Raw genomic sequence first — 15,831 nt, forward strand, 5'->3', positions numbered from 1 at the left:
AGTTAGTTCAGGGAAAATGCAACCATGCAAAAAAAGATTTAAAAAAACTAGTCATGGGCGCCCCCCTATGAGAACGAACACAGCAAAAATCACCTGTTCTTTGGGAAGGTACCCACTCTAGAGTCCGCAGCCACACTTTAGCTCACTGTACCTTTCATAGATGGGAATTATCAATTTGCATATCAGCCTTTGTCCCGTCCACATGGGCAGTCCAGCACCGAAATGCTACGGTAATTCCCTTCTGAACAAGAGCACCAACAGCAACCTATTGGGCTATTTATTTTAATTTTTATCGGAGTTTTTATTTCATGCGAAAAGGGACGTGAGGGTCTTAAAAAGAGTTCCAGCAAAAGCAGGAGCAGCTATCACCCCTGATGGTGTTAAGGATTGACCCACAGAAGTACTGACCCGGACACTGCCATCCTGAAACAAACCCATAAAATGGTATAAGAGCTATAAGGCAACTCAGGCCCTCGAACCTCTCAACAGTAGAAACAGTCCCAGGCATGAGTAAATTGCTGGGGAAAGCATGGCCCACCATTGTACAGTTGCAGGTTTGAGGGGGTTTACTGCAAGTCGTGTTTTGGTTTCTCTGGAGAACTTGGGCTGTAGGGGTGAGGATGCCCATGTTCAGTTCCACGACGCAGAGACCCTCACGGACATCTTCGTGGATGCCCTTCACCATAGACGGAATCAGGTGGCACTCTGCAAATCAGCGGTTGAACTTCAGTCTTCCTGCAGGCTCATCTCCTGGTGGAGAGCAGCACAGTGGATTTCCAGAGTCCCAGCAGAACCTCAAAGATGTCCATGAAGAGTTCCACCTGGTTAGATTGCCAGAAGTCCTTAGAACGATAAACAGCTGGTTCCAGGCCTTGCACAGGAAATTCAAAGCTGCACGCTCCTACGACCGTAAGCAAACCCCCGATGTATCTCGATCAGGTTAGGTGATTAGTTGCTTCCACTAGCCTAAGCAGGAAGGCACCTCACAGAGGTCTTCCCTGACGTTTTGAAGGTTGAGGTTAGTGTTCTTCGGATCTCTTCAGTTCCAGTGGTTGACTTGGTTCCTGGATCCAGCTAGTTTAATTATATCCCAAAAACAATCTGGGGCCAACCCAGGTAGCTCCTGAATAGTGGACAGTCAACCCCCAGAATCTATGCAGCAACATCCAAGCCCCTGGAGAAATATGGATTGGGGTCAGACAACCCCCTCTTCACTTCCTGCAAGCGCACGCACAAAGGAGCCTTTACGGGCTTCTTGCAAGAAGCCTGCCAAGGTGCATGAAGAAAGGGAGCCCTCCACCACCTAGGCATGAAGGTAGGGCAGCCAACAAATGACAGGCCATCTTGATCATTACTTCAAACATGAAGAGTTGCCATTTCGAGTATCTGGTCCCCCTTAGTACATTATAGTGGCTGTTAAAACATCCCAGGGCAATGCAGCCAAAATGGGTAAAAGAATTAACTACCACCACCAGCCTGTTCAGAGGATGCCTAGTAAGTAACATAAATGCTATTTAGAGCCAACAGAAGGGGGCACAGTGTCCCCATAGCACTGCATGGAAGACGGCTTGCTCTGCATACCATAAAATATAAAAGCCATAGAAGGGAGATGACCACCCCTGCACTTGTGGGTCTAGGGACTCACGAGTGATCCCGAAACTTTATTATAAAGGGACCCATAAAGCGCAGTACATAAGGTGGGGGTGTGCCCATAGGAAAGCATGGAACCAAAACTAAGAGGAGAGAGGTCTTCTCACATTACAACCTTTATAAGATGTGTCCAGTGGTCCCAGAACAAATGTAAATGCAGGTGAACGAAAGTCTCACTCACCTTCCAAGGTCAATTAAAACCGCTCCAGTGAGTCCAGCAGTAGTGCTGGGAAGCGCTCAGGACAGAGAAGGGAAGATTTGCAAAAAGTAAAGGCCCCTAGCACCATTCATTTAATACATACTTAACATGGTCTAAACCCACATTACCTCGTCTGGTATGTATTGTGCGAGCAAATGAGTAGAAATTGGTAGTGAACTGACTTATATTTTGAGTGTATGAAAGGGACTGTTTTACATTTTTTTCAGTGTTATATAGTTCCATATTTACCATGGTTTCGGACATGTGTTTTGTAGTCTATTGGCGTCTTTGCCCACTACTCACTGGGCAGCCCACCAACTGTTGAGCCTACTGGTCTGTGGTACTCTTTTACACTGTTTGTTTGGTTTTGGTGGGCTTGGTTAGGTCCCTTCCATCCTGATATGAAGCCCTATGGCAGTGTGTAAAGGGAGATCCTTGCCATGTGATTGAGCCTGGTTTTGTCTTGTGTGATGGAGAACTGCTTTTTTAAGGCTCATATTAGCTTTCAACCTTAATTCCTCTGAAACCCCATATTTGTATGCATCCACAAAGTGTACAATGGATGGTGAAGCCTTAGAGAGGAAAGAGCTCACTGTGGCCAATAGTTGATGAGTGGTTTAGGGGATAGTCTTAGCCATCTGACTTTTACTCACTTCTTCAAAGTGGGATATGATGCAGTTGCCGTTTGTAGATCCAGGATATTACAACTTTCTGAGATTTTTTTTCCTGGTTTCGGTCTGAAATTGGGTATGTGGAAATATGTGAAATGGACTGTGACCTTACCAATGAATATCTTTGTTGTTCCCTTCACAGACTCTCATTAAAAATTGAGCCTGGGACCAGCACTCCACGCTCTGCAGCCTCCAAAGAAGACTTAGTAGGTAAATGCTAAACCTTGCTTTCAAGTATCAAAATAGGACGTCACCAGCAGGGCAATGCTTATGGTTACCCAGAAATCTCCCTTCATTAACAACGATGAGGCTTTTTATACTTTGACGATTGGATTTTACATTATGCAAGAAATCATTGCCAGCAACATCGGGGATTCTTGAATAAACTAAAATATAAGGCATTGATGAAAGAAACATGTTTATCATTCATGACATTTGATTGCTACCAAAAAGTTTATTTTTGATTGTGTGTGTGTGTTAGCAGGTTATTGTGTAAACATTCTGGTCTCCCCATAGGACCATGTTGGTCAGGGGAACACCATTACAAAACTTGGCAGAGACCTCAGGACGTCCTCAAAGCAAGAACCAAACTAGTTACCAAACATATCTTCCTATCTAAAACATGGGAGAGGTTGTGCATCGAAAAGTACTCTTCTAAAAACAAGGGATTCTGAAAACCTGTGTACTACCTTTGGAAATTGTGGGCCCTGCGGCAGTCCCTCTTTCGTCTATCTTGGGTTCTCACCCTAGCCCAGGGGAACACAACCCCAGGCCAGTGCTACCGAAAGTCAACCCCTACTGTCTAAGATCTTGTTTTATATGTCTTCCTAATACACTGGCTATCTCGGATCCCTCGGGGACATACTAGCTGTTATTATCTAGATGTTGCTATTCAAAGAGTATTTGGGATTGTGCCTTGCAATCTTCCTCTCTACTCTCACTACTAAGCCCTTCCACTTCTCCCCTCTGCTACGCTCCCCTTCCCCTACTTCTTCCACTCAGCCACCATCCTTTCACCCTGTGTTCAAATGCTTTATGCATACTACTTATCCTAACGTTTCTGTACATTTGCCACAAAAACATGCACTCTTACTGCAGTATGCCTACACATACTAAACCAATACTTCAACCTTTGAAATATCCTCTGCAATCCTCTGCTTCCTACTTCTTCCTGCTCCTTTCTTGGACTGCGTCCTTCTCCTCTGACCTCGTCCGGATAACTCACTGTTAGGTGGAATGTCCTTCTTTGTTGTTCCTGTGCTTCTGAGGGTTGCAGTTAAGCAGGTACTTGTATCCCGTCCCAGGCCTACATTGGGGTGGACAACCCATTGTGCTCTTTACCAAATAAATCTTCTGCTACTTAACTGTAAACCTCAAGAACTCTTCATAGACTCTGCCTTGTTTGCTCCTTACCTGCTTTTTTCCCTTTGCTCTTGAACACTGGCCCTCCAGTGCGCCCCTCCCCCTTTGACTCTGAGTCTCAACTAGAAGAGGGGGCTGGGCTTCCTAAGATTGGTTAAGCAGGGGTTAACCAAAGTATACAAGTTGGTCTAGTTGGGAGTTGGGAGGTTTACATACCTGTTTGAGAAGTTTCTACCACTTTTGTGTTACTATAGAAGTGTTCTAAAGTATCTTGTATCCTTTAGATATTGCATCTATATTCTGTGTTTTATACTGCTGTGTAATAGTGCTCACCCTACTTAAAATTGACAAGCTTTAGTGCATATAAAATGAAAGACTTTTTTTTTTAACAACTTTTTGGTTTTTCAAAGATAAATACAAACATTCATGATATTCCCTCCCCCTAACATCCCAACAATGGATACGGTGTAGCAGGTTCTTACAATTAAGTGTCCTGGATCGCACCTTCTTCCAATTCAGCATGTGTATTTAAATAACAGAAATGCTGCGCAGCAGTCTCGGCTTAAAGTACATTTGTTCCCTATCATTTGTAAAGTCATGCAGTGGCATCCAAATGTTCAAGTATTTTGTGTAGGAGCCGTGGGCTAAGGCGGTAGTCTTTTCCATGACCGTTACCCCCCATAGTCTCACCCACCACATGGCCACTATCGGGTCCTGTTTGTTCTTCTAAGTATGAGCCAGGGTTATTCAAGCCGCACTTAGCATGTGGGTAATGAGGTGAGCTTTTGGGCCAGATTTAGCATAACATCCCTCCACCGCCTCCCCCAGCAGGACCACCATCGGGTCAAATGGTAGTTGTGTCCCAGTTATCTCTTTGATGTGCCTGAGGATTTCTTTCCAGTATGTTTTGGCAAGCAGGCAAGACCACCACATGTGTATTAGGTCACCTGGTTGTCCGCAACCTCTCCATCAGGCCATGGGGTAATCTGGGTTAATGGAGTGCATGCTTGCAGGCGTCATGTACCATCTTAAACACATTTTGTATGCAGCTTCTTTGATGGAGGTGCATTTGGAACTTTTCACGGCTCTTTGCCAAATTTGGCTCCAAGTATCGCTAGAGATCGATTTCCCAATATCCGCCTCCCACCGCTGCATGTAGAGAAGTGATTCTTCGGGGTCTATTGCTCCCATTAAGCTATACAGTTTCGACACCCCCTTCTTGGGTTGGCCCTCTTTTATCGTGAGATCTAGACCTACTGGCTCTTGGGTTGCCTCTTCTCGAAACTTTCTATTAGAGATCCAATGCGTTAGTTGGATATAGTGAAACTTTTCGGTCTCAAGTATATTAAATGTAGTCTTGCATCTCTCAAAGGTTAATGGTGTGTCCTCCTCGTAGAAGTCTCCCATTACAAGTGCTGTCTCATTCCCGCCCCATTGTGCCCAAATGTCTGCCCCCCCTTCCGGAAGTGAAGTCTGGATTATGGGCCACTGCTGTCAGGGGGTCCCCTTCCGGAAGTGAAGTCTGGATTATGGGCCACTGGTGTCAGGGGGGTCCCCTTCCGATTCTCACACCTCTGGTTCGTACCGCTTTGTCCCAGTACCATAAGGAGACTTTGGTGGCTTCAAGTAAAGCACCTTCTTTATTTCTGTCATATTCGGGAAGGAAGGGGAGATTATCTAGTGGGGTTCCAGTTGCTTCTTTTTCAAGAACCGTCCAACTCATCTGGGTGTTTCTGGGTGACAACTGTATCATTGGAGCCATCTGTGCTGCCCATAAGTATCTGCGGATTTCGGGGACTCCTGGCCCTCCCAGGAATTGAGGTCTGAACAGGACCTTTTTCGGGACTCGTGGTTTTTTCCTTTTCCAAATAAATGTCGTCATCTCCCTTTGACGTTTTTGGATTGCTGGGGTTGGGATACGTAATGGTAGGGCTCTTACTATGCAAAGGAACCTGGGGGGAAGGGTCATCTTTACCACCGTTATTCTTGCCAGCCATGACAACTCCTGTGCCTCCCAGTGTTTTAGGTCTTCTGCTAGTTCTTCAGCAGATCTGGGATGTTAGCGCAGTTTCCCATATTTGGGGGTCAGTTGTATTCCCAAATATTTCACTGCTTTTCGTTCACACTTCAGCGGGTAACTATTCGCCCATTCTGTCACCAGCTCTGCGCACTCGGTGACATTGAGTGCGCAGGACTTGTTATAATTCATTTGGAATCCGGAGACCTTCGCAAACTTCGTTAAGAAATCTAATGGTTTGGGTAGCGAGTGTGTTGTATCTTTGAGGAACAGGAGGATATCATCCGCGTAAAGCGCTATTTTTTGTGGACCCCCCAGCGCCCGCTTTTACTCCTTGGATCTCTGGATCGTCACGGGTCTTTTGTGCCAGCAGCTCCATGGCCATGGCAAATATTAAAAGGTGACTCGTGTGGATGGGTGAGCGAAGTTGGCCATTACCATGCGTATGAAAATCGGGCTACACCCGAACCTCTCCAGGGTCAACTGTAGGTACCCCCAATGCAGGCTATCGAATGCCCGGGAGGCATCTAGAGCTAAAACAGAGAATCGCTGTCTTGTTGTACGGCCCCATTCGATTGTGTTTATAGCTCTACAGATATTATCGTGAGTATTTTGCCCCTGAATGAAGCCTGCTTGGTCGGTGTGGATTATCCTGGGCAGCACCTCCGCTAATCTACGGGCCATGATTGTCTAGTAGATTTTTGCATCTCTGTTTAGTAAGGAAATGGGGCGATAGCTCGCGCATTCATTGGGGTCTATGTTCGGTTTTAGTAATAATATTGTGGTCACCTGGCTCATGGCTCTAGAGATCCTGCCAGTGTCGCGGATGTAATTAAACAGTTTCGTTAGAGGGCCTATTAGGGTGGTTCTGAATGTTTTATAGTATGCGTTACTGAGCCCATCTGGGCCAGGGGTTTTGTTCGTTTTCAATGCTTTTATTACTTCTCCCACTTCTTCTTCCGATATGGGGGCCTCTAAAATGTGTCTATCTGAGTCGCTAATTTGTGGTAAGGTCATCTGGTTGAGGAAGGCGGTTTGATTATCTCTCACCAAGTCCTCCCTTTTTGAGTTCTTAGTGTAGTAGGAATGGAGCACATCCTCTACTGGGAGGGAGAACCCCCCCATACCAGGTCACCCTCCACATCCCAGAGTTGAATTATGCGGTTCTGGTTCTTCCGTTGCTTCAGTTTAGCCGCAAGGAAACGTTTTGCTTTATCCCCCCTTTGTATAGTAGAATTGTTTGGTTCATACTAGGATAAGCACAGCTTCATCCGCCAGGTGAGTTTCTAAGGCTGCTCTAGCTTTTTTCAATGCCCTCCATGATCTCTGCGAACCTTTGGTTTTTTTTCTGTTTCGGCCTCTGCCAATCGGGATTCCATGTCCCGCCTCACCCTTTCTTTATTTTTGATATGGTTTGTTGTATGTGCTATAAATTCCCCTCTTACTACAGCTTTGCTTGCGTCCCATATAATATCCCACTGAACCCCAGGGGTGACATTTTCCTGGAAATAATTCTTTAGGGAACGTTCAATGTCTGCTCTGAGGGCTAGGTCTTTCAGAATTATTTCATTTAGGCGCCATGGTTTACGGAGCCGATATTGTGGACTCTGAGGTTCCAGCTTTAAGAGGACTGGGTTGTGATCCGACAGGCACCTCACTCCAATCTCTAATCCCGTAATTTGTAGGATCAGTGAGTCCGAGATCAGCACCATGTCAATCCGGGAGTGGCTTTAGTGTACCGCAGAGTAGTGAGCGTAAGCTTTTTCTTGTGGTTTAAAGAAGCGCCATGATTCGATCAGTTTTAATTCCCTGATGAATTTAGCTAAAGCCTGTCTGAACATATTATCATGGGAGGTGGCAGGGAGAGTTTTGTCCATCTCAGCGTCCATCACCCTGTTATAATCTCCCCCCATTAATATCTACCCCCTCCCCCATTGCACAATGATCGGGAGGATCTCCATTAAGAAGTGGTCTTGACCTTCGTTAGGGGCATAGATTGACACAAGCGTTACCTGTTGTCCCATCAATTTCCCTCCCACCAAAAAGTGGCGGCCTTCCAGGTTGCTCTTCAAAAATGGTCTTTCAAAGATGATCCCTTTAGCTATCAGGATGCCCACTCCTCGTTTTTTGGTTCCACTAGTGGTGAAAAATTGTGCGGGGAACGCATTATGCCTCAATCTGTGTTCATCCTCCTTGAGTAGATACGTCTCTTGCATCCAAACCACTGAGGCCTGCATGTCTCTCAACCTGGCCAACATCGATTTGCGTTTAATTGGGGGAGTTGAACCCCTGGACGTTTAGTGTAACAAATGTCAATTCAGCCATAATTAAGTCCTGCACTCCTGCTTCTTTTAGTATCTAGGGCTCTCTCCTTTTTTTTGGAGTATACTTTGGATACAATGCGACACCGACATCCTTAACTCCCAAACTAACATTTCTTTTACGAACATCTTTGGTGGAATTACCACAACAAGTTACCAGGTGTTAGGGAGAATTCTCTTATAAGGCTAATTTCCCAAACCTAGTGAGTCCCCCAGCAGCTTTGCTGGATTTTTGGGGTTTGTTTTTTTCTCCTGCTAAGAGTGAGACTCTTTTCCTCCCACTCTTAGGCATGATTTGAGGTATGTCTCTGACTTTTTGTGTGCTTATGGGCTATGGGGTTTTCTTTTTACTCCATTTGGTATCATCTGTTTTTGGTATGTGTGTTACACAGCACCCTCCGTGCAGTAACACAGGGGTGTCATAGTGACCCCCAAACATAGACTCCATACCCTGGGACTGACTACTGTCTCCCAGGGCATGTAAAGTCAACATTGACTTAACTAGTCCTAAATTGTGAACAGAACCAGTACAAACCATCATATTGTGGAAGTACTGGAAGGGCTTAATTATATTCCCCCCCTTGGTTTGTTTTCAAGTCTGCACTGTCCAGTCCCCCCTTGTCGAGTTTCTGGCTGGTTACAGTGGTTACCACGCAAAATATTCCACCAGAATATTTCCTATGGGATTTTCCCATTGATTTTAAACGCACCACTTTTTGGTGCAATGTTAAAGATACCGCTGGTTTATTTATTTAATATTAAATCCACGGTTGGGTCTTTTTGCCAGAACTCTTTTCTAAAATGGCGTTCGTGTCCGTCTCTGTAACTCTGACCAAGGTCGAGCCCTTTGTTCCACTTTTTGGTGGGCTTCTCCACAGAAGCCCCCCAAATGGTGCCACTCTGTCTGGATTCCACAGGATGTGTGGGGAGGGGAATTGGCACTCTGGACTGCGTTGCCTTAGCAACCCAGGTCGCACTCTATTCTGATTGGCCCAGTGGTGAGCCGGATTGGCCCAGTGGTGAGCCGCCCGGCTCACCACTTAGCATGTTTGAGTGACAGCTAGGCTGTTGAATGGGGGTTTTTCTGCATAAAAGCAGGGCTTTTGGGACTGGAACTTCAGAAGTCGCCACAGGAACTAAGAATCGGAAGAGGGAAGAAGCTGAGCCATCTACAACGACGACACCACCGGTGGAGCCCTGCTGCAACAACCTCACAAAGACGTCTCTTTTGGTCGACTCGCCCGTGCCAAGCACCCCTGCGACAGGATAGCCAAGCTTCACCACTTTGACCGCGAATAAAAGGAACGCACCTTTTACCGACGAACTCCGCGGCTGGTATCTTCCCTGGGCAGTGCAACGACTACAAGGTTCCTCCTCGACGAGATCTTCTCTTCCCCTGGTCGAAACCACGACTTGCATCCACTGCCAGGAACAACTGCCGCTCTCTTTAAGGTACTGTGTTCCACCTGGCCTCCTTTTTTTTCGGATTGCTAGAGGTGACACTTACATCCTTGGCTTGCCAACTGGGTTGGCTCCAGACCTTCTAACTTTACTTCTCGAATCACCCCATCCTCTTTTGAACACTCTGCAGAGACTTTTAGTGCATTTTAAACCGTGTGATCCTGGGCACATTTCGCTTTGCTCCATTTAAAGTAGGCCTGGCCTATGAACTTTAGCTCTACAGTGTATACTGCCTTCACTGACTTGCTTTGGACTTAGAATAGTGTTGGGAACTGTTTTATTTTTATGCTCTGCATTTTTCTCTCCCTTTAACCTAATTATTGGAGTGCCATCTAAGTTACACGCTCACCTCTGTTTTGACAAAAAGTGGGGTTTTAACTAAGATTTGTCTAATAATTACTAGGGGAGGTGTAAATACTTTTCTGATTATGGTTTGAACTTGCTTTGACTTATAGTGCTAGTGCATTTTCTAAAGTGTGTGTTAAATAAATATTTATATACTTTTGATACAAATCTCTGGTCAGTGTTTGCTTGTTCCACTGAGTTTTTGGCCCTATTGTGTATACTCTATATACTGCCTTACTCTTCTTGAGAGAAGTCTGACTGCTCAGCCACAGCTACCAGGTAAATCTGGGTGGTTCAGACTGCTACCAATTGGGTTTACTGCTTACTCCTGTAGTCTTAATCTTTTTGCAGTGTTCCCCAAGGGAACTGCACAGGATTCTGCCTAGCACCAGGTGTAAGTGTCCCTGGCAGATTGGGGTCTGGTCCGCCCCCTTCCCCCTCCCCCTACCACTTTTACTTTGGTTCTTGTGTGTTTCTGGTTTTGACGTGTCCTTCACGGGCTCAGTCTTCATCTCCCGTTTCCGTCTTTGCGCCCCATTTTGTTGGTGCTCCCTGCACGTTGAAGCTCCATATCTGATGTTTTAGAAGTAACACTTGAGGCTAAAGCTTGCACTTTCATATAGGTTCTATAGCGTTGATATCTTTATTGCGGCCTTTTGGGCAGGGGCGTGCTGGCTTCCATTGTTCTTTTCCAGGTGAGTCTGTTTTCTTTTTATCTCTGGGTGGGGAGCTATTCACACCAGCATCACGCCTATCCTCTTTATCCCCCATAAGGCTTTCCATTTCTTCCTCCTTGATGATCATGTAACGTTGACCTTCCCATTCAAATCGAAGACCAGTAGGATATGCCCAGCGGTAGCGGACTCCTTTAGCCTGCAGCCAGTTTGTCACCACCCTCAAGCTGCTTTATCTTGAGAAGGGTTGCTTGCGCCAGGTCTTGGTATATTTGGATAGTTGCTGATCTGAATTGTATGGGTTATTTCTTCCTTGCGGCGCGCATGATGTTTTTTCCTTTGCTTGAAATAGGTGTACCCTTGTAAGGACATCTGGGGCTAAGTTTTTGTTAATTTGGTACGTCGAGTAGACCCTGTGTGTACGATCTAGAACTATGTCTTTATCCTCTCCAGTACTCAGGATATGTTGGAATAGGTCCTTTACATATTGTTGTAGTTCCGGGTCTGTCACAGATTTGGGAAGCCCTCGGATCCGGATGTTATTCCTTCTGGACCTATTTTCAGCATCTTCTTGCCTATCTTGGACCCGTTCCATCTGCTGTTCAAGCTCTTGCACTCTTCTACTTATTTCCTCCTGTTCATGCCCTTGTTCGGCCATTGCGGTTTCCACCTCATCTATCCTTTGCTCGGCTGCCATGACCCCTTTGTTGAGATCAGTTATAGATTTAGCCAAGTCTGCAGCGCTTTCTTTAATGTCCTTCAGTTCTTAAAGCAGCGCCAGGAGGTCGGATTTCCGAATCAGCGGGTCCGTTGTGTCTTCCGAAGGGGCGAGGTGCACCTGAGCTGTGGCTTGGATCTGGCCCCGCTTTTGTGTCTCCGCCGCCTGCAACATCGCTTTGATGTCCCCCGGTGCTCCTCCCTTGGCTTTAGTAGATTGTTTAGACATAGTTGAGTATGCGAGGGGGAGGGCCGGGGCGTGCCAGGCTGGGCTTGCTACTGCTCTGTTTATGAAAGCTTGCTGTATTGCTCAAGCTGCACCACCCTATTATGGGGCCTTGTAAGAATTGCAGGACCCGCCAGGAAATTGTCCCTCTTGCCGCCTCTCCGGGTGTGATAAATCGCGCTTGCAAGGGCGTTACACCTATGGGTAGCTCGGTGAGCAAGCGTGATCAGCGTTGGAACCACCTCTGCTATAGGGCTGCAAGGTCAACAATTCCACAGTTGTGGGATAGCACGCGTGGAGGCTCCCCTCAGCATTGTGGGCAGGATCTGTTGCTCTGCCGTAGGATCCTGGCGTCTTTAATGGGTGCTAGGTGTTATAAGGATGTACGAGAGCTCCTCTGAAAGTATGCTCCATCAGAACACAGTAATTGAGGCTGTATTTCTTTCTTTGACCCGTTTCTTACTCCGTGCCTCTCCCTCCTGCGCCCCGTCTTTGCCACAAATTGCGTTATGTCGCGGCTGCTTCTTCCTCCCCTCACGGCCGGTGAGACATATGCTTAGTTGGGGTGCAGGTACGCCTCCCATTCCGGTGATTTAGCGGGGCGGGGGGAAGGGTTAGTGTGCCCACGGTTGATGCGCGTTATTATGCAGCAGCCACCGGCGGGGGCCTCTGTTCCCCCTTTCACCTCTCAGGCCCCGCACGGGTCCCAGGAAGGCTCAGGACGCTGGTCGGGCGGGCTCAACCGGTGATCTGGGAGCCCTCCAGCTCCGCACCCAGCCCTTGCTGCTCTCCGGGTGCGTCGGTCTTCTTCCCGAGGGGGCCTGGTGATTCCGCTGGCCGCAGACTGGGCCATATGCTCCGCTACGGGGTGTTTGCTGGACCGCTGCACTGGGTCTTCTGTGGGTGGTTGTGCATACCCGCCCTCCGCATAGTGCGACTTGCTGATCTAGGAGGTTCAGAGCGGGATTCCACAGTGCTTCGACGTAACCGCGCCGGGCTGCGGCTTTATTTTCACTCCACATTAACGGGGCTCAGAGTGTTCCTCCACATTTAGGCTCGAGGGCTGCCGGTACCCGTATGCAGGGAGAAGCGAGGCCAACCATCCTCCACCAACGGGTGCTCGTCGAATTTAAATGCCGGGCCGCCATCTTGGCGGGAGGATTGGGCCGTCCAGCTTAAACGCCTCGATCTTGCATACGGTGGCACTCTGTCGCTTCTCCTTTTCCCTAGCAATGCTTTATGTATTCCGCCACCTTAGTCTCTTCTTACAGCCGAAAACTGATACTTTTACGGGGGGATAGGTGTCATAACGAGAAAGGGGATATATAGCCTACCTCGGAGCCATCCACATGGGTCCTCGGCTGGTCATGCCCCCCGAAATACTTATTTTTATGTAACTTCTAGTGTGTAAGTGTGTCCTTGAACTAAGGGTATGTTCCGAGTACTGTGTGACTCCTTACAGCCCTCCTAGACTAAGCCTGGCTGCTCACCATAGCTACCAAACCATTTGGGTAGTTCAGTCTAAACTTAAGGTGTGGCCCCCTGTTCATCCAAGGTGGGCTTTCAAATTTTTTATCACAGAGAGTACTTTTGTAAAACCTTTTAACACTCACAAACTGTGTTTCCTGTTCCTCCTTGAAATATCTCTTCTTTGCGATTGGTCATCTCTCCTTGGCCATTCCATGCTGCTCTCTCTGCTCCCCGGGATATACATGTGCATCTGAAAGCTTGGAAAAGGGGTCTAAGCTGTGGCCCCAGGTGTCACGCGGGCTCACTGCATGCTGTCAAGTTCAGTGCACCAAGTTCATGGCAACAGTTTGTGGTTTGTTCTTGTTCTACCATCTCCTTGACGCTATAGGTAAGGGATTGAGTATGTCCATGGTAGTAAGAGGTTACGGCCACAGCCGTGACTCCTCCAGCACTCGTTGCCAGTCTCGGTTGACTGCCCTCTGTACGGGGAATGTGCTTCACCTCGGGATCTCTCTCCCACTTGTGGTTAGCAGTGCTATGTTGGATCTCGGTAGGGGGATAGCGCGCTGGTGCTGCATCTCTTTTCTGCTGATATGCTGTGGTCAAGTTTTTGGAGAAATGTGGCTTCCTGGTGTGGTTTCTTAGTATCCCGAGGCATGGGGGACACTGCTGCTAGTTCCTTTGGGTGATCTGGGTAGACAGGACCTCTTACCTGGCCGGAGGTTCCTCAAAAGGGAAAATAAATACTGGCAACCATTTTGGTATAGAAGCATGGCTGGAAATAAGGGTCTTCACATTAACATGCTGCTCATTGGGGAACCGGAATGGGAGTCTGGTTGATTACTTAGCCCCAAGGATTAGGGCTGGCTATGAATCCCACCTTATCTCTGCTACACTTAGGGATGGACTCCTTTCCCTTCTTGACAAGGCCAGATTGCTGGCCTTGTCACACAGGGATTAAAGTAAGTGTTGTGGAAAAGGGATCAAAAGAATGCACAGGCGTCAGTATTGTTCAGCATCTTTACTATTCAAAATATGATGCGCTAGTGTAACATCTATAGTGGTCTAGATTTTCCAGCCAAAACACATTAATGACTGCTATTCTAAAAGGTGTCGAGATCTGGTTGCTCAAGGTGGTATAAATGGCCTATCCAAGGGAACCACAATGCTTCCAGTATTCCCTAATCTAATGAAATCCATGGAATAAAGCATTTGGTTTGTTTCTTTGCTCAACTTTGTTATGGTTTCCAGCTTGCTTCTTGATTCACATACCAGCATTACATCTCCAGCTTGCTTTACTGGACATCTGATTTCTTTCTGTTCTCACTCTCTAGCCATGGTTTGCCCTACTTGACTAACCAAGATAATTGTTTTACTCACTCTTATCAGCAAGTATTTCTTTATGCTGGTTTAATTTTGGACTGTGTTTTTGTTTTGTAACCCACCAGCTATTAGACACAATGCCGGACCATGCCCTTCTATATTCTGTCTTTGGACTCTTGTCTCTGTGACTGGTTCCTGCCAGTTTCTAAAATATAGACCTTTGCAGGCTCATGGCTTTCTCTCCTTTTTTTAGTCTAGCCTCTGCCAAGGTGTGTGGTATAGCTCTTATCAGGCTTTTTTGATTCTATTTTTCCATTGTTAATTTTTGCCAATTTCTGTGATATGCCCCTCTGCAACTCTGTGCCTTCTATTCTATGTCTCTGGCCTCTGCTAGAATCCGAAATGTAGCCTTCAGCAGACTCTGGTATCTCTCGATTTCTGCTCTCTACCAGGTCTGCCAGGTGACCTCCATTAGTCTCTGCGGTACTTCTCCTTTTCTGGCACCTGCAGGAGTTTGAGATACAACCCTCAACAATCTTTGCCCTTTCTATCCTTTATTTTCTGGCCTCTAGGGGCTGTGATGGAGCCCTTCCTATGATTTTAGCTCTCCAAGTCTTTCTGTGGTTACTCTCAGTGCATGGGTCACGTTTAGACTCACTTTCTCTGCTTCTGCTGTCTTAAGGCTGGTAGACTATTTTGTGACTCTTCCTCCAGGGCTGTGTATAATTTTATAGTTGGTTGAATATCCTGGTTCAGATTACTCCATATTGGCGTGGTCTCCTGCTCTCACAAACCACAGTCCGGGATGAGTTATTCCCTGTTCGGCTGTGGCAGGTGCTTTCCCTTGTGGCCAATTACTACACTGCTGTTCGTAATTTGGCTCCATTAAAGTGTCTTAAGGTTGCACTGGCATTTGTAAGCCTGGCACAAGTATTTGGGCATACATATGGCCTGCAGCAAGAGCTGTACATGTGAGGAAATGTGGCTAGGGAATGTCAGTGCAGGAAGAAAGGGAGTATGCTTTTTAATTCTTCTCAAGTGATCGAAGCCCACACAGCCTTAAGCCCTTCTCTTCCTGAAAGGGATGTCCTGGGGCACATGAAGGTACTCTAGGGGTCCTCTGTGAACCTCCTCCAGGAAGCACTTCACACGGTGCGTGGGCAACCAGGGTACCCATAGCCCTCGCAGTGCCAAAATAAGTCTAGACAATGTGACTTAGTCAGTGTCCTGTTTTTGTCTCTAAAATTAATACATTTGATTGTTCTTTCGATCTGGCTCACTTCCTAGTGAACAAGCACAATCTTTCTGCAATGGTAACATTGAAATGTTCAGGGCTATCAAGGTGCACCAGAGAAATGTTAGTTGCTCAAAGTAAAGGCAGACAAGGCCAAAGCT

General features: G+C 46.9%; 1 protein-coding gene across 7 annotated transcripts in view; it reads left to right on the plus strand.

The window, feature by feature from the left end:
- RALGPS2 (Ral GEF with PH domain and SH3 binding motif 2) overlaps positions 1-15,831 on the plus strand; it is a 2,782,724-nt gene that overhangs the window by 2,473,858 nt on the left and 293,035 nt on the right. For all 7 annotated transcript variants that reach the window (XM_069641167.1, XM_069641168.1, XM_069641166.1 and 4 more), the window contains one exon: positions 2,663-2,730. In XM_069641167.1, the coding sequence (XP_069497268.1) occupies positions 2,663-2,730 (68 nt within the window). The remainder of the gene's footprint in view (positions 1-2,662; positions 2,731-15,831) is intronic.

Source organism: Ambystoma mexicanum, chromosome 1q (assembly GCF_040938575.1).
Source record: "Ambystoma mexicanum isolate Mex_15411 chromosome 1q, UKY_AmexF1_1, whole genome shotgun sequence".
Taxonomy (NCBI): domain Eukaryota; kingdom Metazoa; phylum Chordata; class Amphibia; order Caudata; family Ambystomatidae; genus Ambystoma; species Ambystoma mexicanum.